Source organism: Herpailurus yagouaroundi, unplaced genomic scaffold, assembly GCF_014898765.1.
Source record: "Herpailurus yagouaroundi ecotype Mexico unplaced genomic scaffold, PumYag 100, whole genome shotgun sequence".
In the NCBI taxonomy this organism is placed as follows: domain Eukaryota; kingdom Metazoa; phylum Chordata; class Mammalia; order Carnivora; family Felidae; genus Herpailurus; species Herpailurus yagouaroundi.
Genome location: NW_024412391.1, coordinates 54,900,625 through 54,925,006, shown reverse-complemented (window position 1 = coordinate 54,925,006; position 24,382 = coordinate 54,900,625). Strand labels below are relative to the sequence as shown.

The following is a 24,382-nucleotide window of genomic DNA, read 5'->3' as shown; positions in this document are numbered from 1 at the left end:
TCACGGACCGTGAGATCGTGACCTGGTTGAAGTCGGACGCTTAACCGACTGCGCCACCCAGGCGCCCCTAGACTCTATTTCTTATGAAGCCTACAGAAAGTAGACATTAAAATTACCTAATCATGTAATTGCATCAAAATGAAGAACAATGAAAAATTTTACAAGGCAATTGCTTCTATGCAGATGGGTTTTCTGACCACCTTCAAACTGACACTCAAATCTATACTTCCAGGCCTGACCAGTTTTCCTCAATTTCAGATTTGCAGCTGAGATTCAGGCATGTCACATAAACATACCAACAAATAAACTCAGTATCTGGCCCTTCAAATCTCTGTCCTTTCCCAGCTGCCACGTTCAATGAGAGTAGGAGGTCATCAACCCAGAAATTTAGGAGACTATGCAATATTCGTCTTTCCTTCACCCCTACCTCTGACCAATCAGTAAACAAGCTAATAGAGATTATCTCTAAAATCTCTCTCTAGTCAATCCCACACATGCCTAATGCTTCAGTCTAACTTAATTTGAGCCCTACTTTCTAAATACGTAAAAATTTCCCCACTATGTTCTGTGCTTCCAGTTTTTCTGGCCCCCTTTCTCAGTGCCTCCCTGCAGCTCTCCATCCATCACCCACAAGATGTGAGAAAAATCTTTGCAAAGAACTCTATTCATCTTACTTCTCTAAAGAATTTCACTTCTTCTCCTATCTAGAGAGATATATGTGCCTTACTAATCATATCTCTCCCATTCTTCATGCATGCACCCATCACTCCAAGCCATTTGTTATTCCTCAAGCACAGAAAATTTGCCTTAACCTTGCACATGTCCCAACCCCCCTTAAAAATGTATTCTTCCCCCTCTTCTGCTTAATTTACTCTCATTTTTCTTTAAGTCTATGATCATGTTTACCTCATTTGAACTACCAGAGAGGGTTCGATATCCCTTCTATATTCCTACAGCAGCCACTTAATACTTACCCAGTTCACAGAGTCTTTCACTATGCACAGCAACTGTTTCCTCACTGGCATGTATCAATTTACTGAGAGCTTCTTAGGGACAAAGCTTATGCCTTTAATTTCTATTAGAGCTTTCTAAATTACAAGTCAAAACGCTCAATAATAAAACAGACAATACTTCTCTGCTAAGCAAAGTTCTTTGACATTCCTGTATTGACTGATATTCATACTAATATATCACATATAATGAGACTATAACAACTAATACGATAAGCTTTAGCATTTACAAAGGATTTCACATAACTCATGGAAGCAGGCAATGTTTTCTTCATTCTGTGGATAAAGAAACAAAGTTTCACAATATTTAAGTAATTGTTCCAATGTTCTTTAGTCTGTGTATAGTAAAATTGATATTCAATCCAGTTTAAGCTTGATTTCAAAAGCACTGATTTGAGGTTGGTCAAACAGAGTCATCCAGCTAAGATTCACAACTTAAGAGTTTACAACTTCTTAATGTTAAACAGCTTTAGCATGCATTCCGTTAGCTCAGAGATTGGGCTAAAATCACTAGCTGCAACAGCCATATCAAGCAATAACAGTCCATCAGTAATAGCCCCTTTGAGCAGTTATTTATCAAATGCTCAGTATAAAAGAGACATGGTATATTATGGAAAGACAAGTCTTGCTAGAAATCCTTTGGGGGAACACATTAATTGCAACTACAGGCACATGTTATGAAGAATCATCATTATCCTCACTGAGCTGTTTTACAGACAGGCAAGACGAATAGGGCCAACATTTTTTCCATAGGAGGACATCTCCAAATTTTTGAGTAGGTACCAGTAAAAGATGATCAGCAGAAGGGAAATACTTTATACTTTGTTAACATCTCTCTGTAACAGTGATGATCTTCAACTATATCAAAAGAGTTATGAAACAAATGTTATGGGTCAGAGGGAACTAAAGCCACTTTGAAGTTCATTGCCCTAGCCACAGTGAGATATACCTTTTCTCTTCTCCTTCCAACATAAGATCTCATCTAGCTAATGTAACCCAGGTTTTGTTTTATTAAATTGTATTTTAAAAGACATTTTCAGAATGTTAGATGAAGGTATTTATTTATTAATATATTTTACATAAAATAATAAATATATTATTTTTGTATAGGTATGTGTGTGTACACTCTTTCTATAATAGTTAAAATGTTGGAGAATGACAAAAATTAGTTATTATTATATTTATTCCTTATTATTTTAGAGATGATATGAACAAAGCCAAGAAGGACTAACTGACTCACCTAAGAGTCAATCAATCAATGATCATCATTCTATTTAATAAACATTGTCATCCAATGGAAAGTATACTGGCTGCAGGATCTGGTCAAATTCTTCTAATATCATCTTTTTAGGGTTCCGAATTAACACTATACATCTATATTCATTCACATACATTTTATGATGGAAAATATGCATCATATGCTGTCTGGAAGGAAATCTTTGCTCATCATGGTTTGTTATGGGATCTGATTCTCTAGCTCCTCACATGGTCTGTGCCAGTCCTCACAGGATTAGCGGCTTTCATGAGCAAACGCATAGCAACAAGGCTAAGTAATTTGGCACACTTGAAATAGATCAAGTTTGGCTTTAATTTAAAGAATAATTTGATTCAGTAATGTTATTGAAATAAATGTAAAACCTCTTACAAAAACTCACATGTAGTAAATGAACAAAGTTGTGGTTATTTAGGTTTTTATTTGTTAAACATGTTAAGAAAATATTTGTAGCAAAAATTTCCATTCACTCTGAGCAGTGAGTTTGGAGGAAGCGAGCTAGTTAAAATTTTAGTTTTCATCACTTTGCCAGAAATAAGCATATTTGGTAACCATTTGGAATACTGTATCTTTTAGTTTCAAATCGATCAGGATTTAAGGTAATGTACATCAATCACTAATATTAAAACCAATTGGATCAGACAAAAATATCCTTACTTTCCTTAGTAGCACATTATTTCACCATTATGTTTTAAATGATATTAAGTGTAAAGTAACCACAAAAATGGGGACCGTACCATTGTTCTTTTCAGATCTTTAATATTTAACTATGCTCTTTATAAAACAATGGGGAGCTTCTATTTCTAATAGGATACAGTATATTATTATCCTATTGCTGTCATTATAAATTACCACAAATCTAGTGGCTTAAAATAACACAAATTACTTATTTTACAGCTCTGGAGGTCAGAGGTCTAAAATGAGCCTTGCCGTTCCAAAATTAAATATGTTGGCAGAGCTTCCTTCCTTTCTGGAGGCTCTGAGGGAGAATCCGTTTCCGTGCTTTTTCCAGCTTCTAGAGGCTGCCCACATTCTTTGGCGCAAGGCCCTCTTCCAACTTCAAAGCCAGTAATAACTAGTTGCATGCTTCTCACATCACCTCACTCTGACTCTCCTGCCCCTCTCTCTCATTTCTAACGATACTGTGACTCCAGTGGGCCCACCCAGACAAGTCAGGGTAATCTCCCCCTTCTGAAGGCAGATGAATTAGCAACCTTAACTCCATCTGCATCCTTAATTTCTCCTTGCCATGTAACAACACATTCACAGTTCTGGGAATTAGAACATGTACATATTTAGTGGGCTATTATTCTGCCTACTACACAGGGTTAAAAGACCCTGCTACTAAAAACAAAAAATATATATATATATTTTTATAATATACATATAATTATATAAATGTATTTTAATATATAAATGCATAAATTTATATGTATTATATATATAACATATATATATATATATATATTTTTTTTTTTTTTGAAAGCACTGAAGAGCTAACAAGAGGACCATACAGCCAAAAATCCAAGCAAAAATAAGAATGCATGGAGTGTGAGAACCAGTTTTGGGCTGAGGACATCTGTGCTCCATCAAACATAATTTAGTTTTTGGCATCATCACCTGAAGGGGAAGATTAATAAAAACCCAGGAACCATGCAAAGTGGACAGTCAACAGAAAAGCTTCCCCACACAAATCTGGAACCCCTAATGATCCCACCTACCTTTCTAATATCAGGCTACTAGAGAAAAAGTTACATAGGCCCTGAGCAGAGATGGGAGAAAAATGTCCCCAAGAAGTTGCAATCACAAGCCAACCCTTGCTCAGATGTACAGCCAAGTTTACAGATCTTAGGTGGACCAAATAGCTTGTCTTGTAGAACATCCAGCTGCCTGGCTAAAGCAAACACAAATTCTCTCTGGAGAAAATCACTCTCATTTTAGGCCTTAATGAATCATTAAATATAATTGTTTAAAGGCAGTGACCAACATATAACAAAAAGTAATCAACTTCACAAGAAAACTAAGCATCTGAGTAAGAATATACACAAACAGTAGAATGCCAAAAGACAGCTGTTGGAATTATCTGACATATATTCTAAAATAACTCCTTTTGCCATATTTAAAGAAATTTAAAATATTCACAGGAAATAAGAAACTAAAAAGCAATATATTAAGAAAAGAGAGCTTATGGTAATAAAAAAATACAACAATCAAAATCTTATTTAAAATTATTTTTTAATGCTTATTTATTTTCGAGAAAGAAAAAGAGTAAGAGAGTAAGCAGGGGAGAGGCAGAGAGGGAGACAAGAATTGGAAGCAGGCTCCAGGCTCTAAGCTGTCAGCATAGAGCCTGACGTGGGGCTTGAACCCATGAACCATGAGATCATGACATGAGCTAAAGTCAGACACTTAATCGACTGAGCCACTCAGGTGCCCCAATAACCAAATTTTTTAACTAAATTTTTTAAACTAACTAAAAAAATTTAACAAATTTTTTAACTAAATTTTTTAACCAAATTTTTTAACAATAAACAAATTTTAACTAAATGGCTTTAATATCACATTATATTATCGTAGAGAAAGGATTTACCAACTGTCAAGGAAATGTTATCCAAGTGCAGCACAAGGAGAAAAAAAAGATGAAAAAATTTAAAAACAGAGCGAACTTAAAAGACATGGAAGATCGAGTTGCAAAAAGAAAGGAAGAGTGTTGCGTTGAGGCAATATTTGACAAGTTAAATGTTGAGGATTTTCTAGAACTGATATAAACCAATATTTCATAGCTTCAAAAAGCTACATGAATCCTAAGAATGATAAAAAAAAAAAAAAAAGAATGCCAAGCCTACATGCAGCATATCAAACTATAAAACACTACATACAAAAGAAAATGTTTAAAGTTGCTAAAGCAGGGGAAGAATAAAAGTCAGGTTTCCTTCAAAGAATTGACAGTTGGGATGAGAAGTGACCTCTTAAGAATGGTCATGGAAGTCATTGGACAATCAGATACATCTTCAGTGTGCTAAAAGAAAATAGTTGCCAGCATAGAATTTTATACAAGGGATGGGTAGTGGGCAATCTTTCAAAATGAAGTTGTGAAATAAATATAGTTTCAGACAAACAGAAACTTGAAGATTCCACTGCTAGCCAACATTCAGTGAAGGAAATTCTAAAGAATGAACTCACCGGAAGATAAGTGACCTGAAATAGAAGGTAAGAGATGTAGAAAGATGACAAAGGAGAGAGTAGGTACATGAAATGTCTATATGAATATTTGCTGGGTAACAGAACAAGAATGATGTCTTATATGGCTAAAATAAAAACAAGTTTTTGGTGGACAGAGAAAACCCTTCTATAATCTGCCTTCTTCCACAGCAATGAAGTCATGTTTCTCACTGATCCCCTGTAATGATAGTCTTAAAAAAAAACCCTCCTTCATCAACTTTCTCTTAGCTATATTGCAGACATACCGGTAAACAATTTACAGTTACTACTCAGAGTCCTGTGAGGTAACAGCTACTAAACTCATTTACAAGTGAGGAAACAGAACAGTAAGTTTACATAGTACTCAAATATGCTAAAAGTAGTAAGCAGCTGGGCTCAGATTTATCTTACTTTTGTCAGAAAAAAAAAAAAACACCTTAAAAACCCACATCTTAACAGCGAGGCTTCCTGAAAAGGACAGACACTTTTTGCTAGCAGATGTACCTATATTGTAGAGAGTAAAAGGACTTATGGTTCCGGTAATTACAAAATTAAATGTAACAGGGGCACCTGGGTGGCTCAGTCTAGTAAGCATCTGAATTCAGCTCAGGTCATGACCTCACAGTTCTTGAGTTCAAGCCCCGCATCAGGTTTTGTGCTGACAGCTCGGAGCCTGGAGCCTGCTTCAGATTCTGTGTCTCCTTCTCTCTCTCCCCCTCTTCTGCTTGTGCCTCTGTCTTTCAAAAACGAGTAAGTGTTTAAAAAATATTAAAAATTAGGGGCACCTGGGTGACTCAGGCGGTTGGGGGACTGACTTTGGCTCAGGTCATGATCTCATGGTTTGTGGGTTGCAGCCCCGCGTTGGGCTTTGTGTTGACAGCTCAGAGCTTGGAGCCTGCTTCTGATTCTGTGTCTCCCTCTCTCTCCGCCCCATCCCCACTCATGCTCTGTCTCTCTCCGTCTCAGAAATAAATAAACATTAAAAAAATATATACATAAAAATATTAAAAATTAGATGAGATAAAGCAAATGCTTCAGGAACTTAAACACAAAGGACAGAGGTAAGGAGAAATGAAATAACAATGTGATAATATAATGATACAATTCATAGTTAGATTTTATTTTGTTCACTAACTTAGGAAAATAGCCAAAAAACCTGGCAAATATATATGCTTAATGTTTATAAAGGTTCATTGTCACTTTAACTCTAAAATTTAAAAATGAAAATAACTGCATTATAGTTTAAATCAAATTTTAGCTAGAAAAAATTTTATGAGATTCTCCTCATATACAAAGTAATCTGAGGTTCTTACTTTTTTTCAGTTCACTGGAAAATTATCTATTTTTTTCTTGGTTTGTTATTAAAATTTCATTTATGATATATCAAAAAATAATGAACATTTATAAAGTATAATATAGTAGGTCAAGTAATGACCCCCTAAAGGTGTCAATGACATAATCCCTGGGACCTGTGTGCACATTATCTTACATGGCCAAAGAGACTCTGCAGATATAATTAATCTTATGAAACTTAAGAGGGGAAGATCAATTCTGAATTATTCTGGTGGACCCAATCTAATCTCCTGAGCCCTTAAAAGCAATGAAATTTCTCTGATGAGAGGCAAAAGAGGAGAAAAAAATGTGGCAGAAGAGGAAATCAGATTCCAGGCATCAGAAGAATTTGCTAGGTCATTGCTAGTTCTGAGATGTGGGTGTCACAATGCAGTGAGTGAGGCTTCTTGGCAATAAAAACATCCCCTAGTAGACAGCCAGCAAAGAAATGGAAACATCAGTCCTGCAACCACAAGGCTATGGATTATGCTAGCATCCTGAATGAACTTTGAGTGAACATTTTCTAGAGCATCCTTATAAGAACCCAGCAGACCAAACTCTTGGTTTTGCCCTGGTCAACCTTGGAGCAGAGAAATCAGCTGAGCCAACCAAGATTTCCGACATTCAGAGCTAGGAGATAATAAATTTGTGTTATTTTAAGTCATTAAGTTGTCTTAATTTGTTATGGCAGCAGGAGAAAACTTATACACACAGCAAAACTTTTAAAATATATATATATATATATATATATTTAAAAACTGAAGTAAAAATGAAAAGTAAATCAACTACAGATATTTGTTACATATTTGACTCTGAGCTATTTAGCAACCAACACATAGAAAAATAAGATCTAGCTACCAAATTAATAGGTATTTACATAAAAGAGATCTAATTATTAGTTATTTACCCATAAAATACAAAAATACTAATTCAAAGAGATAGAGGTACCCCAATGTTTATGGGAGAATTATTTACATTAGCCAAATTATGGAAACAGTCCAAGTGTCCACTGACTGATGAATGGATAAAGAAAATGTGGTATGTGTGTGTGTATACACACACATATATACATACACACACACACACACACACACACACACACACACACACACAATGGAATATTACTTGGCCATAAAAAAGAATTAAATCTTGCCATTTTGCAATGATAGGACGGAGCTAGAGAGCATTATGCTAAGCGACGTAACTCAGAGACAAATACCATATGATTTCATTCATATGTGGAACTTAAGAAACAAAACAAAGGGGAAAAAAGGAAGGAGAGGCAAACAAAGAAACAGACTCATAACTATAGAGAACAAACTGATGGCTATCAGAGGGGAAGTCAGTGTGGGATGGGTTAAACAGGTTATGGGAATTAAGGAGTGCACTTGTGATGAACACTGAGTGTTGTATGGAAGTGTTGAATCACTCTATTGTAAACGTGAAACTAACATTACACTATATGTTAACTAACTGGAATTTAAATAAAAACTTAGAGATAGAGAGAAATGGTTCCATCAAATTTACATAACTATACCTGTTACTGAGATCAGAGGAAAAGTGCTCTTCATAAAGAGGACCATTATATACAAGGTCCTTAACCTTAGAGTAAATAGAGTAAAAAAGAGACCATCACATCACCTTTCATAATTTTCTCAATTATAGGTCAACGTCACAATACCTAAACAGTTTAGCAAATGTCAAATGTCACAACACCTGTCCAGTGTCAAATTTCAATTATCTATGGAAATAATTTCTGAATGATGTTCCAAGAAGAATTGATTTTGAGACACATCATTAAGAGAAATATCACTGAGTAGAACACCATGTACTGGCTGCCTGTGCCAGGAGAGGACTCCAAATCCACGGAGGATCACAACGATCATCACAACACTAGCCACCAGGAATTTGGATCCAAACACTTCTGCTCCTTGCACCTTGGTATAGGAGTTGCCGAGGAAAACAACACCATCAAGCACTGGGTGGAACAACACTTTTACTCACAAAGAGGAGAGACAGCAAGACCAGGTACAGTGTGTGCCAGTTCTGCATGGCTGGTGGGTTCCCTTGACAACTAAAGCAGGGCAATTGGCTTCGCAGCCCCCCGTTAAGCTTTGGTTCAAGGACCTCTCCTCCACCTTCACTGCGTCTGAAATACTGACAGCTGAGGATGTGCCTGCGAGACACTAACATACTTAAGCAAAATAAAGGAGTACTCATTGAGTTTGAAACAGACAAAGACATACCCACTGAAGGATAAGTCCTGTACTGTCTGTGTGTACTCTTTATCTCTTGGAAAGAAGTATTCCAGGCCTAAGACCTATTCTTATGTGGCTGAATGGAGGTCTAAAAACTGCACACACAATGGGGCGCCTGGGTGGCGCAGTCGGTTAAGCGTCCGACTTCAGCCAGGTCACGATCTCGCGGTCCGTGAGTTCGAGCCCCGCGTCAGGCTCTGGGCTGATGGCTCAGAACCTGGAGCCTGTTTCCGTTTCTGTGTCTCCCTCTCTCTCTGCCCCTCCCCCGTTCATGCTCTGTCTCTCTCTGTCCCAAAAATAAATAAACGTTGAAAAAAATTAAAAAAAGAAAAGAAAGAAAAGAAAAAAAAACTGCCCACACAAGACCGCTGCTTTTCCTAACCAAAAATTAATTAATTAGTTAATTAAGTAATTAAAAAATAATAAATACAAAAAAAGAAAGAAAAGAAAAAGAAATTTTATTTGCCAGGTATTTAAGCAAAAGGGATCTCAATAAAGTCAACTTTTGGGGTGTCTGGGTGGCTCAGCGGTTAAATGGTTGACTTCAGCTCAAGTCATAATCTCACAGTTTGTGAGTTCCAGCCCCTTGTCAGGCTCTGTGGTGACAACTCAGAGCCTGGAGCCTGCCTTGGATTCTGTATCTCCCTCTCTCTCTGCCCCTCTCCAACTCACTCTCTGTCTTTCAAAAATAAAAAAAAAATAATAAAAAATAAAATAAGATAAATCAAATTTTTTTCTGCTATAAGACATGTTGAAGCCTTTAATAGACCAAGATGCATATATACTATTCAACATTGTTAGCAATATAATTATTAGCAAAAGAAATTTCAAGAAGAAACATTTTCAGAGTAGATTTCTGTAACTAAATAAATCAGCTTACTTTACAGGTTTATTGACTATATTTCACTTAAATTATTTGATTGTTTTAGGCAGCATGTATATAGCCTCCTTCACTGTCTGCCAATGGTACTCCAATTTCATGGTAGTAAAACCAAATTGTCTTCATATAAAGAGAATATTTAGCTTTTGTTCTCTATAAATGGCAGAATGGACATAGGGAAAATGAAATGCATCAAGTATATCCACATGTGGCATTGTTATTAAACTATAAGTACTTAGAAAGGACTTCCAGTTCACAACTCTGTTTTCCCCCAAACGGTCAAGTAAATTTTCCTTGTGATGTTGACTCAAAATAGTAACTCTGACTTTCATTTTAGTGAATTCTGTGCCAATGTTTCACACAAATCAGAGAAATATTCCAATATAGTAAGATCAATACTAACTTAATCTTTGTCCTTTAAGATTATTTTTAATCTGAATTGTAGATTTGCACTATATCCAACATATATAAGGTATGTATTTATGACCCTGAAAAGTAGTCAATTCCATAATCCCAAGACACTGTAAAAGCTTATTTAACCATCCATAACCTGACCATTGACAGATGTCTAGATGAAACCAGATACTTATATTTAGTGTTGGGACATAAAAATAAATGTAGGCTAGAATAAATCATTATAGAGTAATCCAGTTTTCTTTATTAAATTAGGAGTGGGGATAGGCGAAGAGGTTCAAATTCCACTCAAATTACTGGGTACAATATCATCTTGTAATAAGAGAACTTTCCTAACCTATTGGTTGGCTTAAACTTTCTTACCATTTTAAACACCTGTTAAATCCTCTTAGGCACTTGATCGGAGTGAACATGAACACATTATTTTTAAGCTACTAACAGTAAAATAAAATATCCCAGAAGACTTTAATTCATTCATTCATTTCCAAACATGAAGTCAGAAGTGATTTGATACAAGATTCTGCTATAGCAAGAGTAGACGAGAATTTGCCACCCAGAAAGACAATAATTATAGTCAATGGATAGCACCATTGAATAATTTCCACTGGAAGGGTTTCAGAAAGGCTTCTATTCTTTGTTATATATAAATCAAGAAGATTATAAAGTCTTAATATTGTTCCTCATGAGAGTTTTATTCTTACACATCTTAATCAAGTTCAGGTTTCTTTTGATAAAAGACAGAGACTTGAACTTAGTATCTCTCTCAAAATGGTATTATTTTAAAATGGATTAAAGATAAAAACACATTGCTGGTCTTGAAATCCTAATCCACATGTTCAATCAAATAAGCTGATATGATTACCTCAGGTTAATTAACAAACCAGTATCAAAAGACAATCTTTGAGCTCATGGAAATTAAATAATACAAAATTAAGGAAACTATGAAATGTCAAGTACTATCATTCTTCTAGCATTAACAGAAATTTCTCTTATATAGGTCCTGCCAGATTAATTTTAGGATTGATCTGGTATGCATTGTCTTTCAATGCTTATCGTCTGTTCATAAAAAATTTAATTACAATTTAACCATATCATGATTTAATTAAAATATTTTATTTTATTTTTTATTTTTTTATATATGAAATTTATTGTCAAATTGGTTTCCATACAACACCCAGTGCTCATCCCAAAAGGTGCCCTCCTCAATACCCATCACCCACCCTCTCCTCCCTCCCACCCCCCATCAACCCTCAGTTTGTTCTCAGTTTTTTGTTTTTTTTTTTTAATTTTTTTTCAACGCTTTTTATTTATTTTTGGGACAGAGAGAGACAGAGCATGAACGGGGGAGGGCCAGAGAGAGAGGGAGACACAGAATCGGAAACAGGCTCCAGGCTCTGAGCCATCAGCCCAGAGCCTGACGCGGGGCTCGAACTCACGGACCGCGAGATCGTGACCTGGCTGAAGTCGGACGCTTAACCGACTGCGCCACCCAGCCGCCCCTGTTCTCAGTTTTTAACAGTCTCTTATGCTTTGGCTGTCTCCCACTCTAACCTCTTTTTTTTTTTTTTTCCTTCCCCTCCCCCATGGGTTCCTGTTAAGTTTCTCAGGATCCACATAAGAGTGAAACCATATGGTATCTGTCTTTCTCTGTATGGCTTATTTCACTTAGCATCACACTCTCCAATTCCATCCACATTGCTACAAAAGGCCATATTTCATTTTTTCTCATTGCCACGTAGTATTCCATAGTGTATATAAACCACAATTTCTTTATCCATTCATCAGTTGATGGACATTTAGGCTCTTTCCATAATTTGGCTATTGTTGAGAGTGCTGCTATGAACATTGGGGTACAAGTGCCCCTATGCATCAGTACTCCTGTGTCCCTTGGATAAATTCCTAGCAGTGCTATTGCTGGGTCATAGGGTAGGTCTATTTTTAATTTTCTGAGGAACCTCCACACTGCTTTCCAGAGCGGCTGCACCAATTTGCATTCCCACCAACAGTGCAAGAGGGTTCCCGTTTCTCCACATCCTCTCCAGCATCTACAGTCTCCTGATTTGTTCATTTTGGCCACTCTGACTGGCGTGAGGTGATACCTGAGGGTGGTTTTGATTTGTATTTCCCTGATAAGGAGCGACGCTGAACATCTTTTCATGTGCCTGTTGGCCATCTGGATGTCTTCTTTAGAGAAGTGTCTATTCATGTTTTCTGCCCATTTCTTCACCGGGTTATTTGCTTTTCGGGTGTGGAGTTTGGTGAGCTCTTTATAGATTTTGGATACTAGCCCTTTGTCCGATATGTCATTTGCAAATATCTTTTCCCATTCCGTTGGTTGCCTTTTAGTTTTGTTGGTTGTTTCCTTTGCTGTGCAGAAGCTTTTTATCTTCATAAGGTCCCAGTAATTCACTTTTGCTTTTAATTCCCTTGCCTTTGGGGATGTGTCGAGTAAGAGACTGCTACGGCTGAGGTCTGAGAGGTCTTTTCCTGCTTTCTCCTCTAAGGTTTTGATGGTTTCCTGTCTCACATTCAGGTCCTTTATCCATTTTGAGTTTTTTTGTGTGAATGGTGTGAGAAAGTGGTCTAGTTTCAACCTTCTGCATGTTGCTGTCCAGTTCTCCCAGCACCATTTGTTAAAGACACTTTTTTCCATTGGATGTTCTTTCCTGCTTTGTCAAAGATGAGTTGGCCATACGTTTGTGGGTCTAGTTCTGGGGTTTCTATTCTATTCCATTGGTCTATGTGTCTGTTTTTGTGCCAATACCATGCTGTCTTGATGATGACAGCTTTGTAGTAGAGGCTAAAGTCTGGGATTGTGATGCCTCCTGCTTTGGTCTTCTTCAAAATTACTTTGGCTATTCGGGGCCTTTTGTGGTTCCATATGAATTTTAGGATTGCTTGTTCTAGTTTCGAGAAGAATGCTGGTGCAATTTTGATTGGGATTGCATTGAATGTGTAGATAGCTTTGGGTAGTATTGACATTTTGACAATATTTATTCTTCCAATCCATGAGCAGGTAATGTCTTTCCATTTCTTTAAATCTTCTTCAATTACCTTCATAAGCTTTCTATAGTTTTCAGCATACAGATCCTTTACATCTTTGGTTAGATTTATTCCTAGGTATTTTATGCTTCTTGGTGCAATTGTGAATGGGATCAGTTTCTTTATTTGTCTTTCTGTTGCTTCATTGTTAGTGTATAAGAATGCAACTGATTTCTGTACATTGATTTTGTATCCTGCAACTTTGCTGAATTCATGTATCAGTTCTAGCAGACTTTTGGTGGAGTCTATCGGATTTTCCATGTATAATATCATGTCATCTGCAAAAAGCGAAAGCTTGACTTCATCTTTGCCAATTTGGATGCCTTTGATTTCCTTTTGTTGTCTGATTGCTGATGCTAGAACTTCCACTACTATGTTAAACAACAGCGGTGAGACTGGGCATCCCTGTGGTGTTCCTGATCTCAGGGAAAAAGCTCTCAGTTTTTCCCCGTTGAGGATGATGTTAGCTGTGGGCTTTTCATAAATGGCTTTTATGATCTTTAAGTATGTTCCTTCTATCCCGACTTTCTCAAGGGTTTTTATTAAGAAAGGGTGCTGGATTTTGTCAAAGGCCTTTTCTGCATCGATTGACAGGATCATATGGTTCTTCTCTTTTTTTTTGTTAATGTGATGTATCACGTTGATTGTTTTGCGAATGTTGAACCAGCCCTGCATCCCAGGAATGAATCCCACTTGATCATGGTGAATAATTCTTTTTATATGCCGTTGAATTCGATTTGCTAGTATCTTTTGAGAATTTTTGCATCCATATTCATCAGGGATATTGGCCTGTAGTTCTCTTTTTTTACTGGGTCTCTGTCTGGTTTAGGAATCAAAGTAATACTGGCTTCATAGAATGAGTCTGGAAGTTTTCCTTCCCTTTCTATTTCTTGGAATAGCTTGAGAAGGATAGGTATTATCTCTGCTTTAAATGTCTGGTAGAACTCCCCTGGGAAGCCATCTGGTCCTGGACTCTTATTTGTTGGGAGATTTTTGATAACCGATTCAATTTCTTCGCTGGTGATGGGTCTGTTCAAGCTTTCTATTTCCTCCTGATTGAGTTTTGGAAGAGTGTGGGTGTTCAGGAATTTGTCCATTTCTTCCAGGTTGTCCAATTTGTTGGCATATAATTTTTCATAGTATTCCCTGATAATTGTTTGTATCTCTGAGGGATTGGTTGTCATAATTCCATTTTCATTCATGATTTTATCTATTTGGGTCATCTCCCGTTTCTTTTTGAGAAGCCTGGCTAGAGGTTTGTCAATTTTGTTTATTTTTTCAAAAAACCAACTCTTGGTTTCGTTGATCTGCTCTACAGTTTTTTTAGATTCTATATTGTTTATTTCTGCTCTGATCTTTATGATTTCTCTTCTTCTGCTGGGTTTAGGCTGCCTTTGCTGTTCTGCTTCTATTTCCTTTAGGTGTGCTGTTAGATTTTGTATTTGGGATTTTTCTTGTTTCTTGAGATAGGCCTGGATTGCAATGTATTTTCCTCTCAGGACTGCCTTCGCTGCATCCCAAAGCATTTGGATTGTTGTATTTTCATTTTCGTTTGTTTCCATATATTTTTTAATTTCTTCTCTAATTGCCTGGTTGACCCACTCATTTGTTAGTAGGGTGTTCTTTAACCTCTATGCTTTTGGAGGTTTTCCAGACTTTTTCCTGTGGTTGATTTCAAGCTTCATAGCATTGTGGTCTGAAAGTATGCATGGTATAATTTCAATTCTTGTAAACTTATGAAGGGCTGTTTTGTGACCCAGTATATGATCTATCTTGGAGAATGTTCCATGTGCACTCGAGAGGAAAGTATATTCTGTTGCTTTGGGATGCAGAGTTCTAAATATATCTGTCAAGTCCATCTGATCCAATGTCTCATTCAGGGCCCTTGTTTCTTTATTGACCGTGTGTCTAGATGATCTATCCATTTCTGTAAGTGGGGTGTTAAAGTCCCCTGCAATTACCACATTCTTATTAATAAGGTTGCTTATGTTTAGGAGTAATTGTTTTATATATTTGCGGGCTCCGGTATTCGGTGCATAGACATTTATAATTGTTAGCTCTTCCTGATGGATAGACCCTGTCACTATTATATAATGTCCTTCTTCATCTCTTGTTACAGCCTTTAATTTAAAGTCTAGTTTGTCTGATAGAAGTATGGCTACTCCAGCTTTCTTTTGGCTTCCAGTAGCATGATAAGTAGTTCTCCATCCCCTCACTCTCAATCTAAAGGTGTCCTCAGGTCTAAAATGAGTCTCTTGTAGACAGCAAATAGATGGGTCTTGTTTTTTTATCCATTCTGATACCCTATGTCTTTTGGTTGGCGCATCTAATCCATTTACATTCAGTGTTATTATAGAAAGATACGGGTTTAGAGTCATTGTGATGTCTGTATGTTTTATGCTTGTAGTGATATCTCTGGTACTTTGTCTCACAGGATCCCCCTTAGGATATCTTGTAGGGCCGGTTTAGTGGTGACAAATTCCTTCAGTTTTTGTTTGTTTGGGAAGACCTTTATCTCTCCTTCTATTCTAAATGACAGACTTGCTGGATAAAGGATTCTCGGCTGCATATTTTTTCTGTCTAGCACACTGAAAATCTCGTGCTAATTCTTTCTGGCCTGCCAAGTTTCAAAAGAGAGATCAGTCACGAGTCTTATAGGTCTCCCTTTATATGTGAGGGCACGTTGACCCCTTGCTGCTTTCAGAATTTTCTCTTTATCCTTGTATTTTGCCAGTTTCACTATGATATGTCGTGCAGAAGATCGATTCAAGTGACGTCTGAAGGGAGTTCTCTGTGCCTCTTGGATTTCAGTGCCTTTTTCCTTCCCCACTTCAGGGAAGTTCTCAGCTATTATTTCTTCAATACCCCTTCAGCACCTTTCCCTCTCTCTTCCTCCTCTGGGATACCAATTATGCGTATATTATTTTTTTTTAGTGTATCACTTAGTTCTCTAATTTTCCCCACATACTCCTGGATTTTTTTATCTCTCTTTTTCTCAGCTTCCTCTTTTTCCATAACTTTATCTTCTAGTTCACCTATTCTCTCCTCTGCCTCTTCAATCTGAGCCGTGGTGGTTTCCATTTTGTTATGCATTTCGTTTAAAGCGTTTTTCAGCTCCTCGTGACTGTTCCTTAGTCCCTTGGTCTCTGTAGCAAGAGATTCTCTGCTGTCCTCTACACTGTTTTCAAGCCCAGTGATTAATTTTATGACTATTATTCTAAATTCACTTTCTGTTATATTATTTAAATCCTTTTTGATCAGCTCATTAGCTGTTGTTATTTCCTGGAGATTCTTCTGAGGGGAATTCTTCCGCTTGGTCATTTTGGATAGTCCCTGGCCTGGTGAGGACCTGCAGGGCACTTCCCCTGTGCTGTGGTGTATAACTGGAGTTGGTGGGCAGAGCCGCAGTCAGACCTGATGTCTTTCCCCAGCCCACCGCTGGGGCCACAGTCAGACTGGTGCGTGCCTTCTCTTCCCCTCTCCTAGGGGCAGGATTCATTGTGGGGTGGGGTGGCCTGTCTGGGCTACTTGCACACTGCCAGGCTTGTGATGCTGGGGATCTGGCGTCTGAGCGGGGGTGGGTAGGCAAGGTGCACAGGGGCAGGAGGGGCAGGCTTAGCTTGCTTCTCCTTAGGTGATCCACTTCAGGAGGGGCCCTGTGGCAGTGGGAGGGTGTCAGATCCGCTGGGAGGTTTGGCTCCGCAGAAGCACAGAGTTGGGTGTTTGCGCGGAGCGAGCAAGTTCCCTGGCAGGAACTGGTTCTCTTTGGGATTTTGGCTGGGGGATGGGCGTGGGAGATGGCGCTGGCGAGCCTTTGTTCCCCACCAAACTGAGCTCTGTCGTCCGGGGGCTCAGCACCTCTCCCTCCCTTTGTCCTCCAGCCTTCCCGCTTTCCGAGCAGAGCTGTTAACTTATGACCTCCCAGACGCTAAGTCGCACTTGCTGTCGGAACACACTCCGACCAACCGGCCCCTCCGCTTTTGCCAGCCAGACTCGGGGGCTCTGCTTGGCCGGCGAGCTGCCCCTCCGCCCCGGCTCCCTCCCACCAGTCCGTGGAGGGCGCACCCCCTCGCCGCCCTTCCTACCCTCTTCCGTGGGCCTCTCATCTGCGCTTGGCTTGGCTCCGGAGACTCCGTTCTGCTAATCCTCTGGTGGTTTTCTGGGTTATTTAGGCAGGTGTAGGTGGAATCTAAGTGATGAGCAGGATGCGAGGTGAGCCCAGCGTCCTCCTACGCCGCCATCTTCCCTCCATGTCCCAATTAAAATATTTTAAATACACAGACTAAAATTACATTGTCTGAAATCATTTTTTTTCTTTTCTTGCCTTTACCTGACTTCTTATAGAAGCTGATAAATATGCTTTTTACCTAACTAGTACTTTGAAAACTCTAAAACCACAGTTCTTGAAGCAGCCCATGTTGATTCTCTAATGCCTTTCTAAGTACCAAATCCGATTACCTTTTTCTCAGCACTCAACCTATTTGGTGATTCTTATAGTGTTATTCGTTATCTCTTCTGAAAATTCTATCTCCTTTTGGTCTCCACGATGTCTTTCACTGTATTCTATGACTGATTATTACCAAATTCTTTCCAGCAGTCTTTTCTCCCACCCTCCTTCCTCTGCTAGCCTGGTTCTGCTCTAACATCCCCTTACTGATTTCCATTCTTCAAGAAGTTGATTACTAAGGCCTCACCAAGGGATTTCCTCCTTGGGGAGCAATCTTGGTAACCAACCCCCTTAAAAAAGCTACTAAAAAGTGAGCCAAAATAATTTAAAGATATTTGGTGGGCGGGGGGGGGGGGGGAAAATCAGTGAATGCTAGTGTGGATTTACCAAGAAACAGGAGAAAGCAAGAAATGGGAAAGAAAAGAAATCTAGAGGAGTGAATCCAACATTCAAAACCTTCCTGTCTCGGGGCGCCTGGGTGGCGCAGTCGGTTAAGCGTCCGACTTCAGCCAGGTCACGATCTCGCGGTCCGTGGGTTCGAGCCCCGCGTCAGGCTCTGGGCTGATGGCTCAGAGCCTGGAGACTGTTTCCGATTCTGTGTCTCCCTCTCTCTATGCCCCTCCCCCGTTCATGCTCTGTCTCTCTCTGTCCCAAAAATAAATAAAAGTTGAAAAAAAAAAATTCAAAACCTTCCTGTCTCACAGAATGTAACAACTAGAAGAGTCAAGGGGGAAAAAAAACAAAAACAAAAAGAAAAAACAAAGTCTGCAGTCGGCCCAAAGAGTAACCCTGTTGAGTCAATCTTGAGTTTAGAATGGAGCCCAAAGGGATACATTCTAGGACTGAGGGTGGAAACAAAGTAAACATACTTTGTATCCCCTGAAGCTTGATTTTGAGTCATTAATGCAGAAAATCTCATGCTTCAAGGTAGAATTAAGTTTATCTTGATGGTTAGAGATGTGGCAATGGTAATTTCAAATCCTGTTTGGTGGAAAGTGACATTTTCCTAGGAGTCAAGCAAACTTCTGTAAATCAAACTTTAAACTTCATATACATCACAAAAAGATCACCAGAAACATAAGGAGAGAAGATTCTGTTAGTGAGAAGCAAGAGACAGGTGCTTAAAAGTATCAATTATTTGACATAGATCATAAATATAGATCTTTAAAAATTTTTCAAATAATTTTTTTAATCTTTATTTTTGAGGCGGGGGGTGGGGGTGGGGAAGGAACAGAGAGAGATGGAGACATAGAATCTGAAGCAGGCTCCAGGCTCTGAGCTGTCAGCACAGAGCCCTACCCGGGGCTCGACCTCACGAACTTTGAGATCGTGACTTGGGCCAAAGTCAGACACTTAACCGATTGCACCACCTAGGCACCCTTTATTTAAAAAAAAAATAAGTTTATTTATTTTGAGAGAGAGAGACAGTGTGAGTAGGGGAGGGGCAGAGAGAGAGAGAGAGAATCCCAAGCAGACTCTGGGCTGCTAGCCAGAGCCCAACACGAGGCTGAAACCCACAAAACCAGGAAATCATGGGAAATCATGACCTGAACAGAATTCAAGTTGGAACTTAACTGACTGAGCCACCCAGGGTACCTAAATATAGATCTTTAATATTTGAAAGGAGATACATGCCAAGTGTTAGTTTGGGGACAGAAAATAGTAAAGTTACATAAAAGAATTGACAACTGGGTGCCTGGGTGGCTCAGTTGGTTGAGCATCTGACTTCCGGCTCAGATCATGATCTCACAGGTTCGTGGGTTTGAGCGCATGTTGGGCTCTGTGCTGACAGCTCAGAGCCTGGAGCCTGCTTCAGGTTCTGTGTCTCCCTCTCTCTGACCCTCCCCTGCTTGCACTCTGTCTCTGTGTCTCTCAAAATATACAACAAATGTTAAAAAAAATTTAAAAAAAGACGTGACAAATAACTAAATAGATACAATGAAGTGAAAAATACAACAAGTAAAATAAAAAATTCAGTGGTCTTGCTTTGGAGTAAATTAGATATACACGAAACAACAGCATATGAAATAGAATAAAGACCCAAAAAATAACAATAATAATTCAGAATAAAAAAAATTCTGTAAGTAAACCCAGGAGGTAGAGGACAGGAGAGGAAGCTCGGGGATGGAACAGAAAGCAGTGCAAAAGAATATGAAAGGAAAGTGTTTATGGATGTTTAGAGTTTCAGAACAGGAAAGGGGGAGAATGAGGTAGAGGCAGCATTTGAAGAGATGAAAACTTAAGAATTTCCCAAACTGATAAAAGACTTTAATTCACAATTTCAAGAAATCCAAATAATCCTAAACAAAATAAGTAAAAGAGAAATCTAAAACCAGATATATTAGACTAGTGAAGCTGCAAAAAGCCAAAGACGCAATCATCCACGTAGCCAGAGAGAAGCCATAATATAGTCCCTTATTTACATATTAATTATAATATTTGTTTCTTTCCCAGGGTGCTTCATACTAGTTTCATAACTGAGTAGAGATTTTGCTCTGAAATGTTCAAAGTGAATTATGGTTAAGTTTGTTTAGAGAAAAAAAAAAAAAACCCTTTAAATCTATCAACTCTCTGCCTAGGCCTTGAAAAGTTCACATTGCATTTTTATAATTGGAAAATACTTAAAGTGAGCTTTAATTTTTTTTTTTTTCAACGTTTATTTATTTTTGGGACAGAGAGAGACAGAGCATGAACGGGGGAGGGGCAGAGAGAAAGGGAGACACAGAATCGGAAACAGGCTCCAGGCTCTGAGCCATCAGCCCAGAGCCTGACGCGGGGCTCGAACTCACGGACCGCGAGATCGTGACCTGGCTGAAGTCGGACGCTTAACTGACTGCGCCACCCAGGCGCCCCTAAAGTGAGCTTTAAATATAAACTTAGAGGTAATTTATTTCATAAAAGGTGAGATTTTTTCAAATTAGCTCATATTCTTGTTTTCCCTGTCTTTGCTAGAAAATTAACTACTATTAATAAATGACATGATTGGGGCGCCTGGGTGGCACAGTCGGTTAAGCGTCCGACTTCAGCCAGATCACGATCTCGCGGTCCGTGAGTTCGAGCCCCGCGTCAGGCTCTGGGCTGATGGCTCAGAGCCTGGAGCCTGTTTCCGATTCTGTGTCTCCCTTTCTCTCTGCCCCTCCCCCGTTCATGCTCTGTCTCTCTCTGTCCCCCCAAAAATAAATAAAAGTTGAAAAAAAAATAAATAAATGACATGATAGATGTCGCAGAGTGTTAAATATTCCTAGTAAATGCTTGGATATAAATGAGCTTGAAAAAACAATCTCCAAATGAGAAAAACAAAGCAAAACAACAAACTTTCCTCTTTTTGTAGTCAGGGAAAACATGCTACAGGTCAATTGTCAAATATATGCTGCATGTAGGTTACATAGCTACAATTTTTAGTCTTTAAAATCAATTAAGGTTCAAATGATGTATGGCTTATGTGAAGTTAAATGTTATGGCAAATTTTCTGAAATAGTTCTGTTAGGAAACTCTCTTACTTTAAATCCACTCATTTCATTTGAACTCCTGTCCTGGCAAAAGACAGAAAGAGACAGACAGAGACAGAAGAGAGATGGAGATACCTTCAACAGAGTTTTTGGTACAATTTTTTTTACAACTCTGTTTTATATATATCACTCTGAAATTTAAAAGCTCTAAAATCCAACTGTTGTATGTATGTATTTTAAAAAATTTGTTTGACCATAGAACCAAAGAATTGACAGAAAAAATCTGTTCTTTATTTAAATAATTAAGGGTGAATTTACTACAATTGATTTTGCTAACAAATCTGCTACAAAAAAATATAAAAGGTTGGACTCAGGGAGCTATGACAGACCCCCTTAGGAGTGTTCCATAATACATGGTACATGCAACTTTTCAAAATTCTAAAATATACCAAATTCCAAAAACATCTGGCACTAAAGTTTTCCAAGTAGCATATATTCTTATACAAAGCAATAGTGAGGATCTGTTGGTGGCATAAGTTTATAAATACATCATCACCTCCAAATAAGACCAGATATGTCCAAAATTAACTAAGTATAAGACTGGAGCTCTTGGGAGTTTTCTTGGGGGACAGCGTAGTCAGAAAGCAGTGCGGAGAGAAAAAGAAGGGATTCCCATCCCTACAGTTTACATATGTGGATAATTTGCTTACAGGTTTGTATTTAATAACAAAGATCTAAACATTTCTAAAAGTCATATATCACTATTAAATTTAGAAGACAACATCTGCCCGATAAAAATCATCTTTAAACTTTAATAGAAAAAAAGAAGACAAACAGTATCAAGATCTTCTTTCAACAGTTTTTTTTTTCTGTAATTTAAACTCAAGGAGATTCCAAAAATATGTATAGATTTGTTTTCATTCTCCATAGGCTAGTAAGCAGGCTACTTTTCTCTAATCTTCAAAACTTTGTGCTATAACAGTACACAATCAGGGGTCTATTTAATATATATTTTTTCCTACTATGTTTTCTAGAATTAAAAAGTCATTGAAAAAGGAAAGAAATGAGCAAATAAAAAGTAAACAAAACAGATTAGACTTTGTAAAAAATATTTTTTGAACATTTTATTTTTAATCAATCTCTATTGTGTGGGGCTCAAACTCACAACCGTGAGATCAAGAATTGTATGTTCCACCGCCACTCAGACATTCCTAAAATGAAGATTCGAGTTAACCCAAGAATCTGTACTTTCTTGTTAAGTAGAAGTATATGACTAATAAGAAAAATGAGATACCAAATTACACATCATTATCAGACATAACTTGGAAACTCAAATATACTTCATGTATCTTGATGGAAAACTGGCAGATGTATGCTATAACTTATGAAGGGAACGATGATAAGGAGCGAAGAGAATAGAAGCACAAGTTACAAGACTGATGAGTTCTGATTTAAAAATACATTTAATTTTCTTCTGCATAAAAGATACTAGGTCATATAGACACAACTTTGAAGATCATCTTGAGCTATGAAAGGATAGATATTAGGTATACCTAATGTTTAAATAAACATACTTAAATAATAGTGCGGTTCTTTAGAGTAATAAAAATGCTTTTCAATTTCTTTTTTCCTAAAATTTTTTTAATGTTTATTTTGAGAGGAGACAGAGATTGCAAGCAGGAGAGGGGCAGAGAGAGAGGGAAAGAGAAAATCGCAAGCAGGCTCCATGTTGTCAGCTTGGAGCCTGATGTGGAGCTCAATCCCAGGAACTGTGAGATCATGACCTGAGCCGAAATCAAAAGTCACTCAACTGAGAGAGCCACCCAGGTGCCCCTTCAATTTGTAATGTAAAAATATTATAAGCAAATTTGCTTATAGAATAATCTTATTATTCATAGTATATATTAAGAGCAAGATAAACGTCTTTATTACGTAATCTCTACAGATACAGGCAATTTACCTTAAGAAAATGTTCCAGGGGCGCCTGGGTGGTTCAGTCGGTTAAGCGTCCGACTTCGGCTCAGGTCATGATCTCACGGTCCGTGAGTTCGAGCCCCACGTCGGGCTCTGTGCTGACGGCTCAGAGCCTGGAGCATGTTTCAGATTCTGTGCCTCCCTCTCTCTCTGACCCTCCCCTGTTCATGCTCTGTCTCTCTCTGTCTCAAAAATAAATAAACATTAAAAAAAAAATTAAAAAAAAAAAGAAAATGTTCCAATAATCAGAGAGAAATTAATTCAGATTATTCAAGTTTCTGTTTGTGCATTTGTAATTTTTCTTGTCTTTTAATTCTTTGATGTGAATTAAAGATGCAGGGGAGGAAAAAAATAACCAGCATAGCAGAAATCTTATTACCTCTCTTTCAAGAGGGATAGAGAAAAACTGAGAAGAGTAATAAGGTATGTACAATATAAATATTTAACATGAAGATGGTAGGAAAGATGTTTTCAAAATTATACTGACCTTTTGAGTTTTGTTTTATAAAATGCATTTGTTACTCTCCATGGCTTGTTTCTTTAGACAACCCATATCACTGATTCTATGCTACAGAAAACTCCCAAAATACCCAAGTAGAACAATGAAACACTCTCAATCTCATATAATATTAGATACAAAATAACTTGGAGATTAAGAGGCCTCAGGGTTCTTTTGTGCTTGGAATCGAGGAATTTTGCCAGAACAAAAGGTGTGTAATAGAAAAGCGTGCCTCCACAATCTTGGCTTTAAAGTAGCCTTGCAGTATGCAACAAAGAAGCAGCCCTATGATATTGAACAAATACTACGATTTTATACCTGTGCTAAAATGGTGATATTATCAAAACAGACATGTGATGCTACCAAATATGTGTTTCTTTGCTTTAAGTTCATTTAACTGCAGACAAATGCCTGTAAGTATTTCTCGTTACTACCTCAGAGGCAACTGTGAAGCTCAAAGTTGCTGTAGACATTTTTATTTTCTAAAGAGTTGCTTTAAGTTCTGTTTTTGTATTAAATATTTTGTATTTAGTATATAGAACTACTTTATGTCTTAACATATATTGCCAAAACAATAATATAAATTATATAATATAAACGTAG

At 37.8% G+C, this 24,382-nt stretch overlaps 1 protein-coding gene across 6 annotated transcripts in view; it reads right to left on the bottom strand.

Moving 5' to 3' along the window:
- AGMO (alkylglycerol monooxygenase) overlaps positions 1-24,382 on the bottom strand; it is a 395,634-nt gene that overhangs the window by 88,101 nt on the left and 283,151 nt on the right. The window contains exon 14 of one of the 6 annotated variants that reach the window (XM_040472531.1): positions 7,426-7,446. The exons of the other annotated variants lie outside the window; for them this stretch is intronic. Within the exon in view, the coding sequence (XP_040328465.1) occupies positions 7,441-7,446 (6 nt within the window). The 3' untranslated portion in view covers positions 7,426-7,440. Of the gene's footprint in view, positions 1-7,425; positions 7,447-24,382 lie in introns of those variants that run through there. 6 annotated transcript variants of the gene reach the window in all.